General features: G+C 36.1%; 1 protein-coding gene across 2 annotated transcripts in view; it reads right to left on the bottom strand.

Moving 5' to 3' along the window:
• syk (spleen tyrosine kinase) overlaps nucleotides 1-14396 on the bottom strand; it is an 89904-nt gene that overhangs the window by 2355 nt on the left and 73153 nt on the right. For both annotated transcript variants that reach the window (XM_061876840.1, XM_061876839.1), the window contains exons 10-12: nucleotides 10727-10936; nucleotides 7095-7284; nucleotides 1189-1329 (exon numbers count right to left, since the gene is read on the bottom strand). In XM_061876840.1, coding sequence (XP_061732824.1) covers nucleotides 1189-1329; nucleotides 7095-7284; nucleotides 10727-10936 — 541 coding nt within the window. The remainder of the gene's footprint in view (nucleotides 1-1188; nucleotides 1330-7094; nucleotides 7285-10726; nucleotides 10937-14396) is intronic.

A 14396-nucleotide genomic window follows, 5' to 3' on the forward strand; every position in this document is an offset into this window, starting at 1 on the left:
TATTTGCAAAAAAAACAATGTTGTCCAGTTCAAATGTTAAATATCTGGTCTTTGCAGTCTATTCGATTGGAAATAAGTTGAAAAGGATTTTCAAATCATTGTATTCTGTTTTTATTTACGATTTGACAGCAAAATTTGATTTAGTTTTAGTCATAGTCTTTTGACTAAAATGTAATTTAGTTTTAGTCATAATTTAGTTATTTAAATTGTTTTAGTTTTAGTCTAGTTTTAGTTGACGAAATATAAGATTATAGTCGACGAAAATTAAAGTAGATTTAGTCGACTAAAGGGTAATATGTAAACTTCAATTTCTGAAAGTCAAAGCAAAACAGCGGAAAAATCACCGTATTTTGATGAAAATCATGTCTCAAATTTAGTATTTCACGAGTAAGCCGTGTAATAAACGGGATAAAGTCGAGCGAGTTGTGGAAAATGCTTACCTGTGTGTGGATTTCGGGGTGATTCGACTGTAAATGTCGCTTCAAGTTTGTTGTTTTTCCCCGTAATCCTCGCGCTGCATTTCTTACACTGCGTCTTGTTATCTTTGACGTCAAATATAAAATTTCCCCATATGTCCTCTCTCCTCTTCCTCCCCGACGTTGACATGCTGTCTTCTGCAGCGCATTCCCGGGTCAGTCTCAAACGCAAACTACGTTTACGTAACTTCCTTACCACGTCGCTCTGATTGGTTCTCTTCCCAACTCCTCCCGCCTCTTCCTAACGAAATGAGTTCCGATTGGATCTCGTCTCTGGCAGACATTTTCGTCTCGTTTTTATTCGTTGACGAATATGTCAATACACCTCGTCAGCGTCTTAGTCCACGTAAATTATTTTTTATTTCGTTATTGTCTCGTTTTAGTCAGAAAAAAAAGGTCGTTGACGATAACTATGACGAACATTTTTCGTCAACAAAATTAACTCTGGTGCCAACTTCACTGGTTTTGGGGTTTTGTAATACAGGCCGGCCAGCTGTGTGGCTGTGCTATATGTACATTGGCAAACATCACTTCCTCGCACCTTAAGAGCTTGTGCCGGACATCAAGTGTGACAGTTTGGGCTTTTAGCTCAATGCCCAGCATGCTCAACTCGTATTCAGGGGACCAAGCTTACACAAGCAGCTTACATAGGAACGGAAATATTCTTTACTGTACTTGTTGCCCCGACAGTTTTTGAAAAGAAGTTTCATACCTTGTAAGGCTTCTCTCCATACGAGTACGCCTCCCACATAAACACTCCAAAGCTCCACACGTCACTTTTGGTGGAGAATTTGAAGAAATTGATGCACTCGGGCGCGTACCACTTTACTGGCCACTTGCCGTGTCTCTTGGCCTGAACAAAGAACGTCGTGCAGCGTCAGGAGAAACTAGTATTTCACTCAGTCTCCAAAAGGTGAAGATCCATCACATTTTATTACATGAATAACATTGTGAATGTGAGTGTGAATGTTGTCTGTCTATCTGTGTTGGCCCTGTGATGAGGTGGCGACTTGTCCAGGGTGTACCCTGCCTTCCGCCCGGTTGTAGCTGAGATAGGCGCCAGCACCCCCCGCAACCCCAAAAGGGAATAAGCGGTAAAAAAATGGATGGATGGCATTGTACATGGTAATTGTTATATATTGTATATACCAGGGGTCACCAACCATTTTGAAACCAAGAGCTACTTCTTGGGTACTGATTAATGCGAAGGGCTACCAGTTTGATACACACTTAAATAAATTGCCAGAAATAGCCAATTTGGTCAATTTACTTTTAATAAATAAATCTATATATATAAAAAAAAATATGGGTATTTCTGTCTGTCATTCCGTCGTACATTTTTTTTCCTTTTACGGAAGGTATTTTGTAGACAATAAATGATGAAAAAAACACTTAATTGAATGGTTTAAAAGAGGAGAAAACACGAAAAAAATAAAAATTTAATTTTGAAACATAGTTTATCTTCAATTTCGACTCTTTAAAATTCAAAATTCAACCGAAAAAAAATTAAGAGAAAAACTAGCTAATTTGAATCTTTTGGAAAAAATTTAAAATTGAATTTATGGAACATCATTAGTAATTTTTCTTTAGAATTTTGATGACATGTTTTAAATAGGTTAAAATCCAATCTGCACTTTGTTAGAACATATAAAAAATTGGACCAAGCTATATTTCTAATAAAGACAAATCATTATTTCTTCTGGATTTTCCAGAACAAAAAAATAAAATAAAATTTAAAAGACTTTGAAATAAAATTTTAATTTAATGCTACAGATTTTCTAGATTTGCCAGAATAATGTTTTTGATTTTCAATCATAATAAGGTTGAAGAAATATTTTACAAATATTCTTTGTCAAAAAAAAAAAGAAGCTAAAACGAAGAATTCATGTATTTATTATTCTTTACAATAAAAAAATAAATTTACTTGAACATTGATTTAAATTGTCAGGAAAAAAGAGGAACGAATTTAAAAGGTAAAAAAGTCCTAAAATCATTTTTAAGGTTGTATTTTTTTCTCTAAAATTCCATCCATCCATCCATTTTCTACCGCTAATTCCCTTTTAGGGTCTTAGGTGGGGCTGGTGCCTATCTCAGCTACAATCGGGCGGAAGACGGGGTACACCCTGGACAAGTCGCCACCTCAATTGTCTTTCTGAAAGTTAGAGGAAGCAAAGTAAAAAAATAAATCAATTTATTTAAACAAGTCTTTAAAATATTTTCTTGGATTTTCAAATTCTATTTGAGTCTTGTCTCTCTTAGAATTAAAAATGTCGAGCAAAGCGAGACCAGCTTGCTAGTAAATAAATACAATTTAAAAAATCATCTGGTTCTTACGGGCCACCTGGTGCCCACGGGCACCGCGTTGGTGACCCCTGGTATATATGATAGACATATAGTATATATAATATACTGTACATATATTATGTAAATATTACGTATATATGTTGTATTTTATATCGCTATATTTAGTCAATTTATATCTGCATTGTGCTTTCCATCCTTACACTTTCCATCATTGTAACTGAGCTACCGTGTGGAACAATTTCCCTTGTGGATCATTAAAGTTTTTCAGCAGTACAACACGATATATGTCTTCTAATTTGGAAAAATAGAAAGTAAAGTTGGGGGTTGCGGGTAGTAAAAGTTTTGGTTGATCAGACTTTGTTTGGATGTTGTTATTTTCATTTTTTTAAAGATTCCTCCCACAATTTTGCCACAAATGTCATCAAATACAGAATTTAAGTAATCCAACAATGAACAAACACAACTCTTTCAAGCCGGGACGTTATAGTTCGGTTGGTAGAGCGGCCATGCCAGCAACTTGAGGGTTACAGGTTCGATTTCCGCTTCCGCCATCCTAGTCACTGCCGTTGTGTCCTTGGGCAGGACACTTCACCCACCTGCTCCCAGTGCCACCCACACTGCTTTAAATGTAACTTAGATATTGGGTTTCACTATGCAAAAGTACGTTGAGTCACTAGAGAAAAGCGCTATATAACTATAATTCACTTCACAGGTCAACTTTGACTCAAACAGAGAACTAAGGTAGTTATGAAAAACACAAATCTACTTTCTATTAACCATTTGGAGTGACCTTATAGTGTCTTTAAGTTGAAGAGGCATGGTAATTGTTCTAGTGGCCATAATAATTATGCATGTATGTAATATAGTATAAGCTATTATTCTGCATTCTGACATTTAAATGTAAGCTTTATTCATTTAGGTTTTTTCTGCATTCTGATTTTTATATCTCAGCTTTATTCTTCATTCTGACTTTTATATCTTAGCTTTATTCTTCATTTAGGTTTATTCTGCATTCTGACTTTTATATCTTAGCTTTATTCTTCATTTAGGTTTATTCTGCATTCTGACTTTTATATCTTAGCTTTAGTCTTCATTCAAGTTTATTCTGCATTCTGACTTTTATATCTGACTTTTATATCTCAGCTCTATTTTTCATTCTGACTTTTCTATCTCAGGTTTATTCTTCATTTTGACTTTTATATCTCAGGTTTATTCTGAATTTTGACTTGTTTGGCTCAGGTTTATTCTTCATCGTGACTTTTATATCTCAGCTTTATTCTTCATTCTGACTTTTATATCTCAGGTTTATTCTTCATTCTGGTTTATTCTCCATTCTGACTTTTATTTCTCAAGTTTATTCTTCATTCTGGTTTATTCTCCATTCTGACTTTTATATCTCAGGTTTATTCTTCATTCAGGTTTATTCTGCATTCTGAGTTTTATATCTGACTTTTTTATCTCAGCCTTATTCTTCATTCTGACTTTTATATTTCAGCTTCATTCTTCATTCTGACTTTTATATCTCAGCTTTATTCTTCATTCAAGTTTATTCTGCATTCTGACTTTTATATCTGAGCTCTATTTTTCATTCTGACTTTTCTATCTCAGGTTTATTCTTCATTTTGACTTTTATATCTCAGCTTTATTCTTCATTCTGACTTTTATATCTCAGGTTTATTCTTCATTCTGGTTTATTCTCCATTCTGACTTTTATATCTCAGGTTTATTCTTCATTCAGGTTTATTCTGCATTCTGAGTTTTATATCTGACTTTTTTTTATCTCAGCCTTATTCTACATTCTGACTTTTATATTTCAGCTTCATTCTTCATTCTGACTTTTATATCTCAGCCTTATTCTTCATTTTGACTTTTATATCTCAGGTTTATTCTGCATTCTGACTTTTATATCTGACTTTTATATCTCAGCTCCTCTATCCTTCATTCTGACTTTTATATCTCAGGTTTATTCTTCATTTTGACTTTTATATCTCAGGTTTATTCGGAATTCTGACTTTTATGTCTCAGGTTTATTCTGAATTCTGACTTGTATGTCTCAGGTTTATTCTTCATCGTGACTTTTATATCTCAGGTTTATTCTGAATTCTGACTTGTATGTCTCAGGTTTATTCTTCATCGTGACTTTTATATCTCAGCTTTATTCTGGATTCTGACTTTTAGATCTGACTTTTATATCTCAGCTTTATTCTTCATTCTGACTTTTATATCTCAGCTTCATTCTTCATTCTGACTTTTACATCTCAGCTTTATTCTTCATTCAGGTTTATTCTCCATTCTGACTTTTATATCTCAGGTTTATTCTTCATTCAGGTTATTCTGCATTCTGACTTTTATATCTCATCTTTATTCTTCATTCAGGTTTATTCTGCATTCTGACTTTTATATCTCAGTTTATTCTTCATTCTGACTTTTATATCTGAGCTTTATTCTTCATTCTGACTTTTATATTTCAGCTTTATTCTTCATTCAGGTTTATTCTGCATTTTGACTTTTATATCTGACTTTTATATCTCAGCTTTATTCTTCATTCTGACTTTTATATCTCAGCTTTATTATTCATTTAGGTTTATTCTGCATTCTGACTTTTATATCTCAGTTTATTCTTCATTCTGACTTTTATATCTGAGCTTTATTCTTCATTCTGACTTTTATATTTCAGCTTTATTCTTCATTCAGGTTTATTCTGCATTTTGACTTTTATATCTGACTTTTATATCTCAGCTTTATTCTTCATTCTGACTTTTATATCTCAGCTTTATTATTCATTCAGGTTTATCCTGCATTCTGACTTTTATATCTGACTTTTATATCTCAGGTCCTCTATTCTTCGTTCTGACTTTTATATCTCTGGTTTCTTCTTCATTTTGACTTTTATATCTCAGGTTTTTTCTTCATTCAAGTTTATTCTGCATTCTGACTTTTATATCTCAACTCCTCTATTCTTCATTCTGACTTTTATATCTCAGGTTTATTCTTCATTTTGACTTTTATATCTCAGGTTTATTCTGAATTCTGACTTTTATGTCTCAAGTTTATTCTGAATTCCGACTTGTATGTCTCAGGTTTATTCTTCGTCGTGACTTTTATACCTCAGCTTCATTCTGCATTCTGACTTTTATATCTGACTTTTATATCTCATATTCATTCTTCATTCGGACTTTTATATATCAGCTTTATTCTTCATTCTGACTTTTATATATCAGCTTTATTCTTCATTCTGACTTATATCTCAGCTTTATTCTTCATTCTGACTTTTATATCTCAGCTTTATTCTTCATTCAGGTTTATTCTGCATTTTGACTTTTATATATCAGCTTTATTCTTCATTCTGACTTTTATATCTCAGCTTTATTCTTCATTCAGGTTTATTCTGCATTCTGACTTTTATATCTGACTTATATCTCAAGTTTATTCTTCATTCTGACTTTTTTTTATCTCAGTTTTATTCTTCATTCAGGTTTATTCTCCATTCTGACTTTTATATCTCAGCTTTATTCTTCATTCTGACTTTTATATCTCAGCTTTACTCTTCATTTAGGTTTATTCTGCATTCTGACTTTTATATCAGACTTTTAGATCTCAGCTTTATTCTTTATTCAGGTTTATTCTGCATTCTGACTTTTATAGCTCAGGTTTATTCTGCATTCAGGTTTATTCTGCAATCTGACTTTTATATCTTCTTGCATTCTGACTTTTATATCTTCTTTCTGACTCAGGTTTATTCTTCATCTACATTACATTCTGACTTTTATATCTGGTTTCTGTCCCTGTGATAAGGTGGCGACTTGTCCAGGGTGTACCCCGCCTTCCGCCCGATTGCAGCCGAAATAGGCTCCAGCACCCCCCGCAACCCCAAAAGGAACAAGCGGTAGAAAATGGGTGGATGGATAGTAATATACAACTATGAATATTCGATACTTGTTTACATGACAAATGTGCTTCAGACTGCAGTATTGTTCAATTAAGAACATTTATGTAGCTTGTGTGCTATTTTGTGCTTAGCTGTTGTGTAGCTGCCAGCTCATAGCAGGGTATTTCCTGCAAGGTTTTCCTTCTGTAAAGAACTTGACTTGTGCACTTATTGGACGACATTTGGATGTTGCACAATTAAACTGACTGTTTCGTGGATTTTAGAGTCAAGCCGATGTTAAAGTTCTTTTTTAGATATCAGAACTTCATCTGATATCAGTATCCAATAGGGACACTCCTAAAAATAACTAATTGGTTGCACTTAAGAGGCTTTTAAAAAAAAGAGTTGTTTTTAAATAAAAATAAAAAGTCCTTGGAAGCAGTTACCTTGTAGTAGTTCTCGTCATCAGCAACTACTTTGGAGAGACCAAAGTCGCTGATTTTGGCGTAGTGCCGCGTGACCAACAGCACATTCCTGGCAGCAAGATCTCTGTGGACAAAGTTATGCTCCTCGAGGTACTTCATGCCCATGGACACTTGATGGACCAGCTCAGTGATGTTTGTGATGCTCATTTGTCTGCAAAGCATCAATCAACAGTTATGTATCTTTAACTTGCAAGAACAAAAACCAGTAAAGTTGGCACGTTGTATAAATGGTAAATAAAAACAGAATACAATGATTTGCAAATCCTTTTCAACTTACATTCAATTGAAAAGACTGCAAAGACAAGATATTTAATGTTCGAACTGAGAAAACTAACTTTTTTTTGGCAAATAATCATTAATTTAGAATATAATGGCAGCAACACATTGCAAAAAACTTGGCACCTGGGCATTTTTACCACTGTGTTACATGGCCTTTCCTTTTAACAACACTCAGTAGACGTTTGGGAACTGAAGGGGACACATTTTTGCCCATGCCATGGGCACTAATACACCCCCATACCATCACAGATGCTGGCTTTTGAACCTTGCGCCTATAATAGATGGTTATTTTCCTCTTTGTTCCGGAGGACACAATGTCCGCAGTTTCGAAAAACAATTTGAAATGTGGACTCGTCAGACCACAGAACACTTTTCCACTTTGCATCAGTCCATCTTAGATGAGCTCGGGCCCAACGAAGCCGGCGGGTTTTCTGGCTGTTGTTGATAAATGGCTTTCGCTTTGCATAGTTGAGTTTTAACTTGCGCTTACAGATGTAGCGACCAACTGTAGTTACTGACAGTGGTTTTCTGAAGTTTTCCTGAGCCCATTTGGTGATATCCTTTACACACTGATGTCTCTTTTTAATGCAGTACCGCCTGAGGGATCGAAGGTCACAGGCATTGCTACGTACTTGCAGTGATTACGCCAGATTATCTGAACCTTTTGATGATATTACGGACCGTAGACGGTGAAATCCCTAAATTCCTTGCAATAGCTTGTTGAGAAATCCATCTATCCATCCATTTTCTACTGCTTATTCCCTTTCGGGGTCGCGGGGGGCGCTGGCGCCTATCTCAGCTACGATCGGGCGGAAGGCAGGGTACACCCTGGACAAGTCGCCACCTCATCGCAGGGCCAACACAGATAGACAGACAACATTCACACTCACATTCACACACTAGGGCCAATTTAGTGTTGCCAATCAACTTATCCCCAGGTGCATGTCTTTGGAAGTGGGAGGAAGCCGGAGTACCCGGAGGGAACCCACGCATTCACGGGGAGAACATGCAAACTCCACACAGAAAGATCCCAAGCCTGGATTTTAACCCAGGACTGCAGGAACTTCGTATTGTGAGGCAGACGCACTAACCCCTCTACCACCGTGAAGCCCCAGAAATATTGTTCTTAAATTTTTTGTTTGTTAATTAGCTCACACATTTGTCCAAAGTGGTGACCCTCGCCCCATCCTCGTTTGTGAATGACTGAACATTTCACGGAAGCTGCTTTTGTACCCAATCATGGCACCCACCTGTTCCCAATTAGCCTGCACACCTGTGGGATGTTCCAAATAAGTGTTTGATGAGCATTCCTCAACCCTCTGTCTTTTATACCACTTGTGCCAGCTTTTCTGAAACATGTTCCAGGCATCAAATTCCAAATAAGCTAATATTTGCAAAAAAATAACAACGTTTATCAGTTCAAACATTAAATATCTTGTCTTTGTAGTCTATTCAATTGAATATTGGTTCGCTGGGCCCGAGCTCATCTAAGTTGGACTGATGCAAAGTGGAAAAGTGTTCTGTGGTCTGACGAGTACACATTTCAAATTGCTTTTGGAAACAGTGGACCAAAGAGGAAAAGAACCATCCAGATAGTTATAGGCGCAAAGTTCAAAAGCCAGCATCTGTGATGGTATGGGGGTGAACCAGAGTGTTGAACAACTTGAGCCTTACATCAAGCATAAATGGGAAAGAATTCCACCTGAAAAGCTTCAAAAATTGGTCTCCTCAGTTCCCAAAGGTTTACTGAGTGTTTTTAAAAGGAAAGGCCATGTAACACAGTGGTAAAAATGCCCATATGCCAACTTTTTTGCAATGTGTTGCTGCCATTATATTCTAAGTTAATGATTATTTGCAGAAAAAAAACAATCAAGTTTCTCAGTTCAAACATTAAATATCTTGTCTTTGCAGACTACCTAATTCAATATAAGTTGAAAAAGATGTGCAAATCATTGTCTTCTGTTTTTATTTTCGAATTACACAACGTGCCAACTTCACTGGTTTTGGATTTTATAAATGTGTGCTGCTGGTTCATGCCATGGCACACAGGTAGGAACATGATAACATAACCGTGCAGAAAAGGATTGTGTCTGTGGTAAAAGCCCCGTATTCATGAAAAATACTCATTTAAAGGCCTACTGAAATGAGATTTTCTTATTTAAACGGGGATAGCAGGTCCATTCTATGTGTCATAATTGATCATTTCACGATATTGCCATATTTTTGCTGAAAGGATTTAGTAGAGAACATCGACGATAAAGTTTGCAACTTTTGGTCGCTAATAAAAAAGCCTTGCCTGTACCGGAAGTAGCAGACGATGTGTGCGTGATGTCACCGGTCGTAGGGCTCCTAACATCCTCACATTGTTTACAATCATAGCCAGCAGCAGCTAAAGCTATTCGGACCGAGAAAGCGACAATTTCCCAATTAATTCGAGCGAGGATAAAAGATTCGTAGATGAGGAAATTTAGAGTGAAGGACTAGAAAAGAAAAAGGCGACTGCAGTGGGAGCGATTCAGATGTTATTAGACACATTTACTAGGATAATTCTGGAAAATCCCTTATCTGCCTATTATTGTTTTATTGAGATTAAATAGTACCTGAAAGTCGGAGGGTTGTGGCCACGGGTGTGTTGACGCCAGAGTCTCTGAGGGAAGTCACGCGCTGCAGCAGGACGAAGCTCCGCTGGTGTTTCCGGTAAGAGCTGACTTATTACCACAATTTTCTCACCGAAAACTGCCGGTTGACATGTAGTCGGGATCCATGTTCGCTTGACCGCTCTGATCCATAATAAAGCTTCACATTCTGGAATTTTAAACAAGGAATCACCGTGTGTTTGTGTGGCTAAAGGCTAAAAGCTTCCCACCTCCATCTTTCCACTTTGATTTCTCCATTATTAATTGAACAAATTGCAAAAGATTCAGCAACACAGATGTCCAGAATACTGTGTAATTATGCGGTTGAAGCAGACTACTTTTAGCTTGGATCGGGCTGGAAAGTAATGTCCGCTACAACACGAAACGTCAAACGCACACATCATACCGCAACGTTTTCAAAATTGCAATTTAGTAAACTAAAAAGGCCGTATTGGCATGTGTTGCAATGTTAATATTTCATCATTGATATATAAACTATCAGACCGCGTGGTCGGTAGTAGTGGGTTTCAGCAGGCCTTTAAATAAAGCGATCTGCAGCACTTTTCAATTTCACACTCAATGTTAGTAAATCACATGCAACACGCCCACTAATAATACATGCTATTATTGCCCTTAGTGTTTTAGTTTTATTGTAGCGAGTAGAGTAGAAACACATACTTGTTTTTCTGCAGAAACTTGTGAAGTGGACCGAGCTCGGCCAGCTCCATCACCAGCATGAGGCTCTCTGCCTCACAAATACCGATCATCCGCACGATGTACGGATTGTCCAGCTGCTGCATGACGTTTGCTTCTCGCAGCATCTCCTCACAGACGAGCGGGCTGTCGTCCTCATTTTTCAGGATTTTGACCGCGACCGGCTGTGCTGTCCTAGCGCACAAGGTGGAATAGTGTAAGCGTGATTGTGCTTCAGCTTGTGTATGCTATTCCTTTGATGAAGCACAAACGGGGAACAAGTAAGTGGACATTAATTTGCTTTATTGTCGCGCTCATTATATCTCGCCAGCAGTGAGTGCTGTCTCTCAAATTGTGGTATGGAAAGTAACACACTCAGAATCAGAACTCACCTACAGAGTCTTCTCTGGAGTAAAACAGTTGATTTTGAAGTAAGAGTATTTCATGTCAAATAGTAAATAGTCAGCCTCTCAATATTTGTATTCTAGGATTTTACAAAAAGGTGTTCATAACCACGAGGGTTACCTTTAAAGGGGAACTGCACATTTTTGGGAATTTACCCTATTGTAACTTGTAAATAGAAGTCTAAAACAGAACCATTGCATCTATTTCAACCATAAAACCAAATAAATAACCGTCCAAAAAGTATACAATGGAACCATTGCCTCTGTTTTGACCTAAAACCCAATAAACAACCATCCAAAAAGTCTACAATGGAACCGTTGCAACCAAAAAACCAACAAATAACCATCCAAAAAGTCTACAATGGAACCATTGCATCTATTTCGACTATAAAACCCCATAAATAACAATCCAAAAAGTCTAAAATGGAACCATTGCATCAAATTCGACCATAAAACCCCATAAATAACCATCCAAAAAGTCTACAACGGGACCATTGCGTCTACTTCAAATATAAAACCCAAAAAATAACAATCCAAAAAGTTTACCATGGAACCAGTGCATCTATTTCGACCATAAAACCCAATAAATAACCATCCAAAAAGTCTACCATGGAACCATTGCATCTATTTCGACCATAAAACCCAATAAATAACCATCCAAAAAGTCTACCATGGAACCAGTGCATCTATTTCGACCATAAAACCCAATAAATAACCATTCAAAAAGTCTACAACGGGACCATTGCGTCTAGTTCAAATATGAAACCCAAAAAATAACCATCCAAAAAGTCTACAATGGGACCATTGCATCTATTTTGACCATAAAACCCAATGAATAACCATCCAAAATGTCTACCATGGAACCATTGCATCTATTTTGAACATAAAACACAATAAATAACCGTCCAAAAAGTCTACCATGGAACCATTGCATTTATTTCGACCATAAAACCCAATAAATAACCGTCCAAAAAGTCTACCATGGAACCATTGCATCCATTTTGACCATAAAACCAAAGAAATATCCATCCAAAATGTCTACATGGGAACCATTGCATCTATTTCGACCATAAAACCCAATAAATAACCATCCAAAAAGTCTACCATGGAACCATTGCATCTATTTTGACCATAAAACCCAATAAATAACCATCCAAAAAGTCTAAAATGGAACCATTGCATCTATTTTGACCATAAAACCCAATACATAACCATCCAAAAAGTCTAGAATGGAACCATTGCATCAATTTCGACCATTAAACCCCATAAATAACCATACAAAAAGTCTGCAATGGAACCATTGCATCCATTTTGACCATAAAACCTGTTAAATAACCATCCAAAAAGTCTACCATGGAACCATTGCATCTATTTTGACCATAAAACCCAAGAAATATCCATCCAAAAAGTCTACAATAGAACCATTGCATTTATTTCGACCATAAAACCCAATAAATAACCGTCCAAAAAGTCTACCATGGAACCATTGCATCCATTTTGACCATAAAACCAAAGATATATCCATCCAAAATGTCTACATGGGAACCATTGCATCTATTTTGACCATAAAACCCAATAAATAACCATCCAAAAAGTCTACCATGGAACCATTGCATCTATTTTGACCATAAAACCCAATAAATAACCATCCAAAAAGTCTAAAATGGAACCATTGCATCTATTTTGACCATAAAACCCCATAAATAACCATCCAAAAAGTCTACAATGGAACCATTGCATCTATTTCGACCATAAAACCTGTTAAATAACCATCCAAAAAGTTTACAATGGAACCATTGTATCTATTTCGACCATAAAACCCCATAAATAACAATCCAAAAAGTCTACAATGGTACTATTGCATCTATTTCGAACATACAACCTGTTAAATAGCCATCCAAAAAGTCTACAACCGGACCATCGCGTCTAGTTCGACCATAAAACCCAATAAATAATTATCCAAAAAGTCTACAATGGAACCATTGCATCTATTTCAACCATAAAACCCAAGAAATAACCATCCAAAAAGTCTACCATGGAACCATTGCATCTATTTTGAACATCAAACTCAATAAATAACCATACAAAAAGTCTACAATGGAACCATTGCATCCATTTTACCATAAAACCTGTTAAATAACCATCCAAAAAGTCTACAACGGGAACATTGCATTTATTTCAACCATAAAACCCAATAAATAACCATCCAAAAAAGTCTAAAATGGAACCATTGCATCTATTTTGACCATAAAACCATAGAAATATCCATCCAAAAAGTCTACAATGGAACCATTGCATTTATTTCGACCATAAAACCCAAAAAATAACCGTCCAAAAAGTCTACCATGGAACCATTGCATTTATTTCAACCATAAAACCCAAAAAATATCCATCCAAAATGTCTACAGGGGAACCATTGCATCTATTTCGACCATAAAACCCAATAAATAACCATCCAAAAAGTCTACCATGGAACCATTGCATCTATTTTGACCATAAAACCCAATAAATAACCATCCAAAAAGTCTAAAATGGAACCATTGCATCTATTTTGACCATAAAACCCAATACATAACCATCCAAAAAGTCTAAAATGGAACCATTGCATCAATTTCGACCATTAAACCCCATAAATAACCATCCAAAAAGTCTACAATGGAACCATTGCATCTATTTCGACCATAAAACCTGTTAAATAACCATCCAAAAAGTTTACAATGGAACCATTGTATCTATTTCGACCATAAAACCCCATAAATAACAATCCAAAAAGTCTACAATGGAACTATTGCATCTATTTCGAACATACAACCTGTTAAATAGCCATCCAAAAAGTCTACAACCGGACCATCGCGTCTAGTTCGACCATAAAACCCAATAAATAATTATCCAAAAAGTCTACAATGGAACCATTGCATCTATTTCGACCATAAAACCCAAGAAATAACCATCCAAAAAGTCTACAATGGAACCATTGCATCTATTTCGACCATAAAACCCAATAAATAACCGACGAAAAAGTTTACAACGGAACCATTGTATCTATTTCAACCATAAAACCCAAGAAATAACAATCCAAAAAGTCTAAAATGGAACCATTGCATCAATTTCGACCATAAAACCCCATAAATAACCATCCAAAAGGTCTACAATGGGACCATTGAATCTATTTTGACCATAAAACCCAATAAATAACCATTCAAAAAGTCTACAACAGGACCATCGCGTTTAGTTCGACCATAAAACCCAAT

Source organism: Nerophis ophidion, linkage group LG17 (assembly GCF_033978795.1).
Source record: "Nerophis ophidion isolate RoL-2023_Sa linkage group LG17, RoL_Noph_v1.0, whole genome shotgun sequence".
In the NCBI taxonomy this organism is placed as follows: domain Eukaryota; kingdom Metazoa; phylum Chordata; class Actinopteri; order Syngnathiformes; family Syngnathidae; genus Nerophis; species Nerophis ophidion.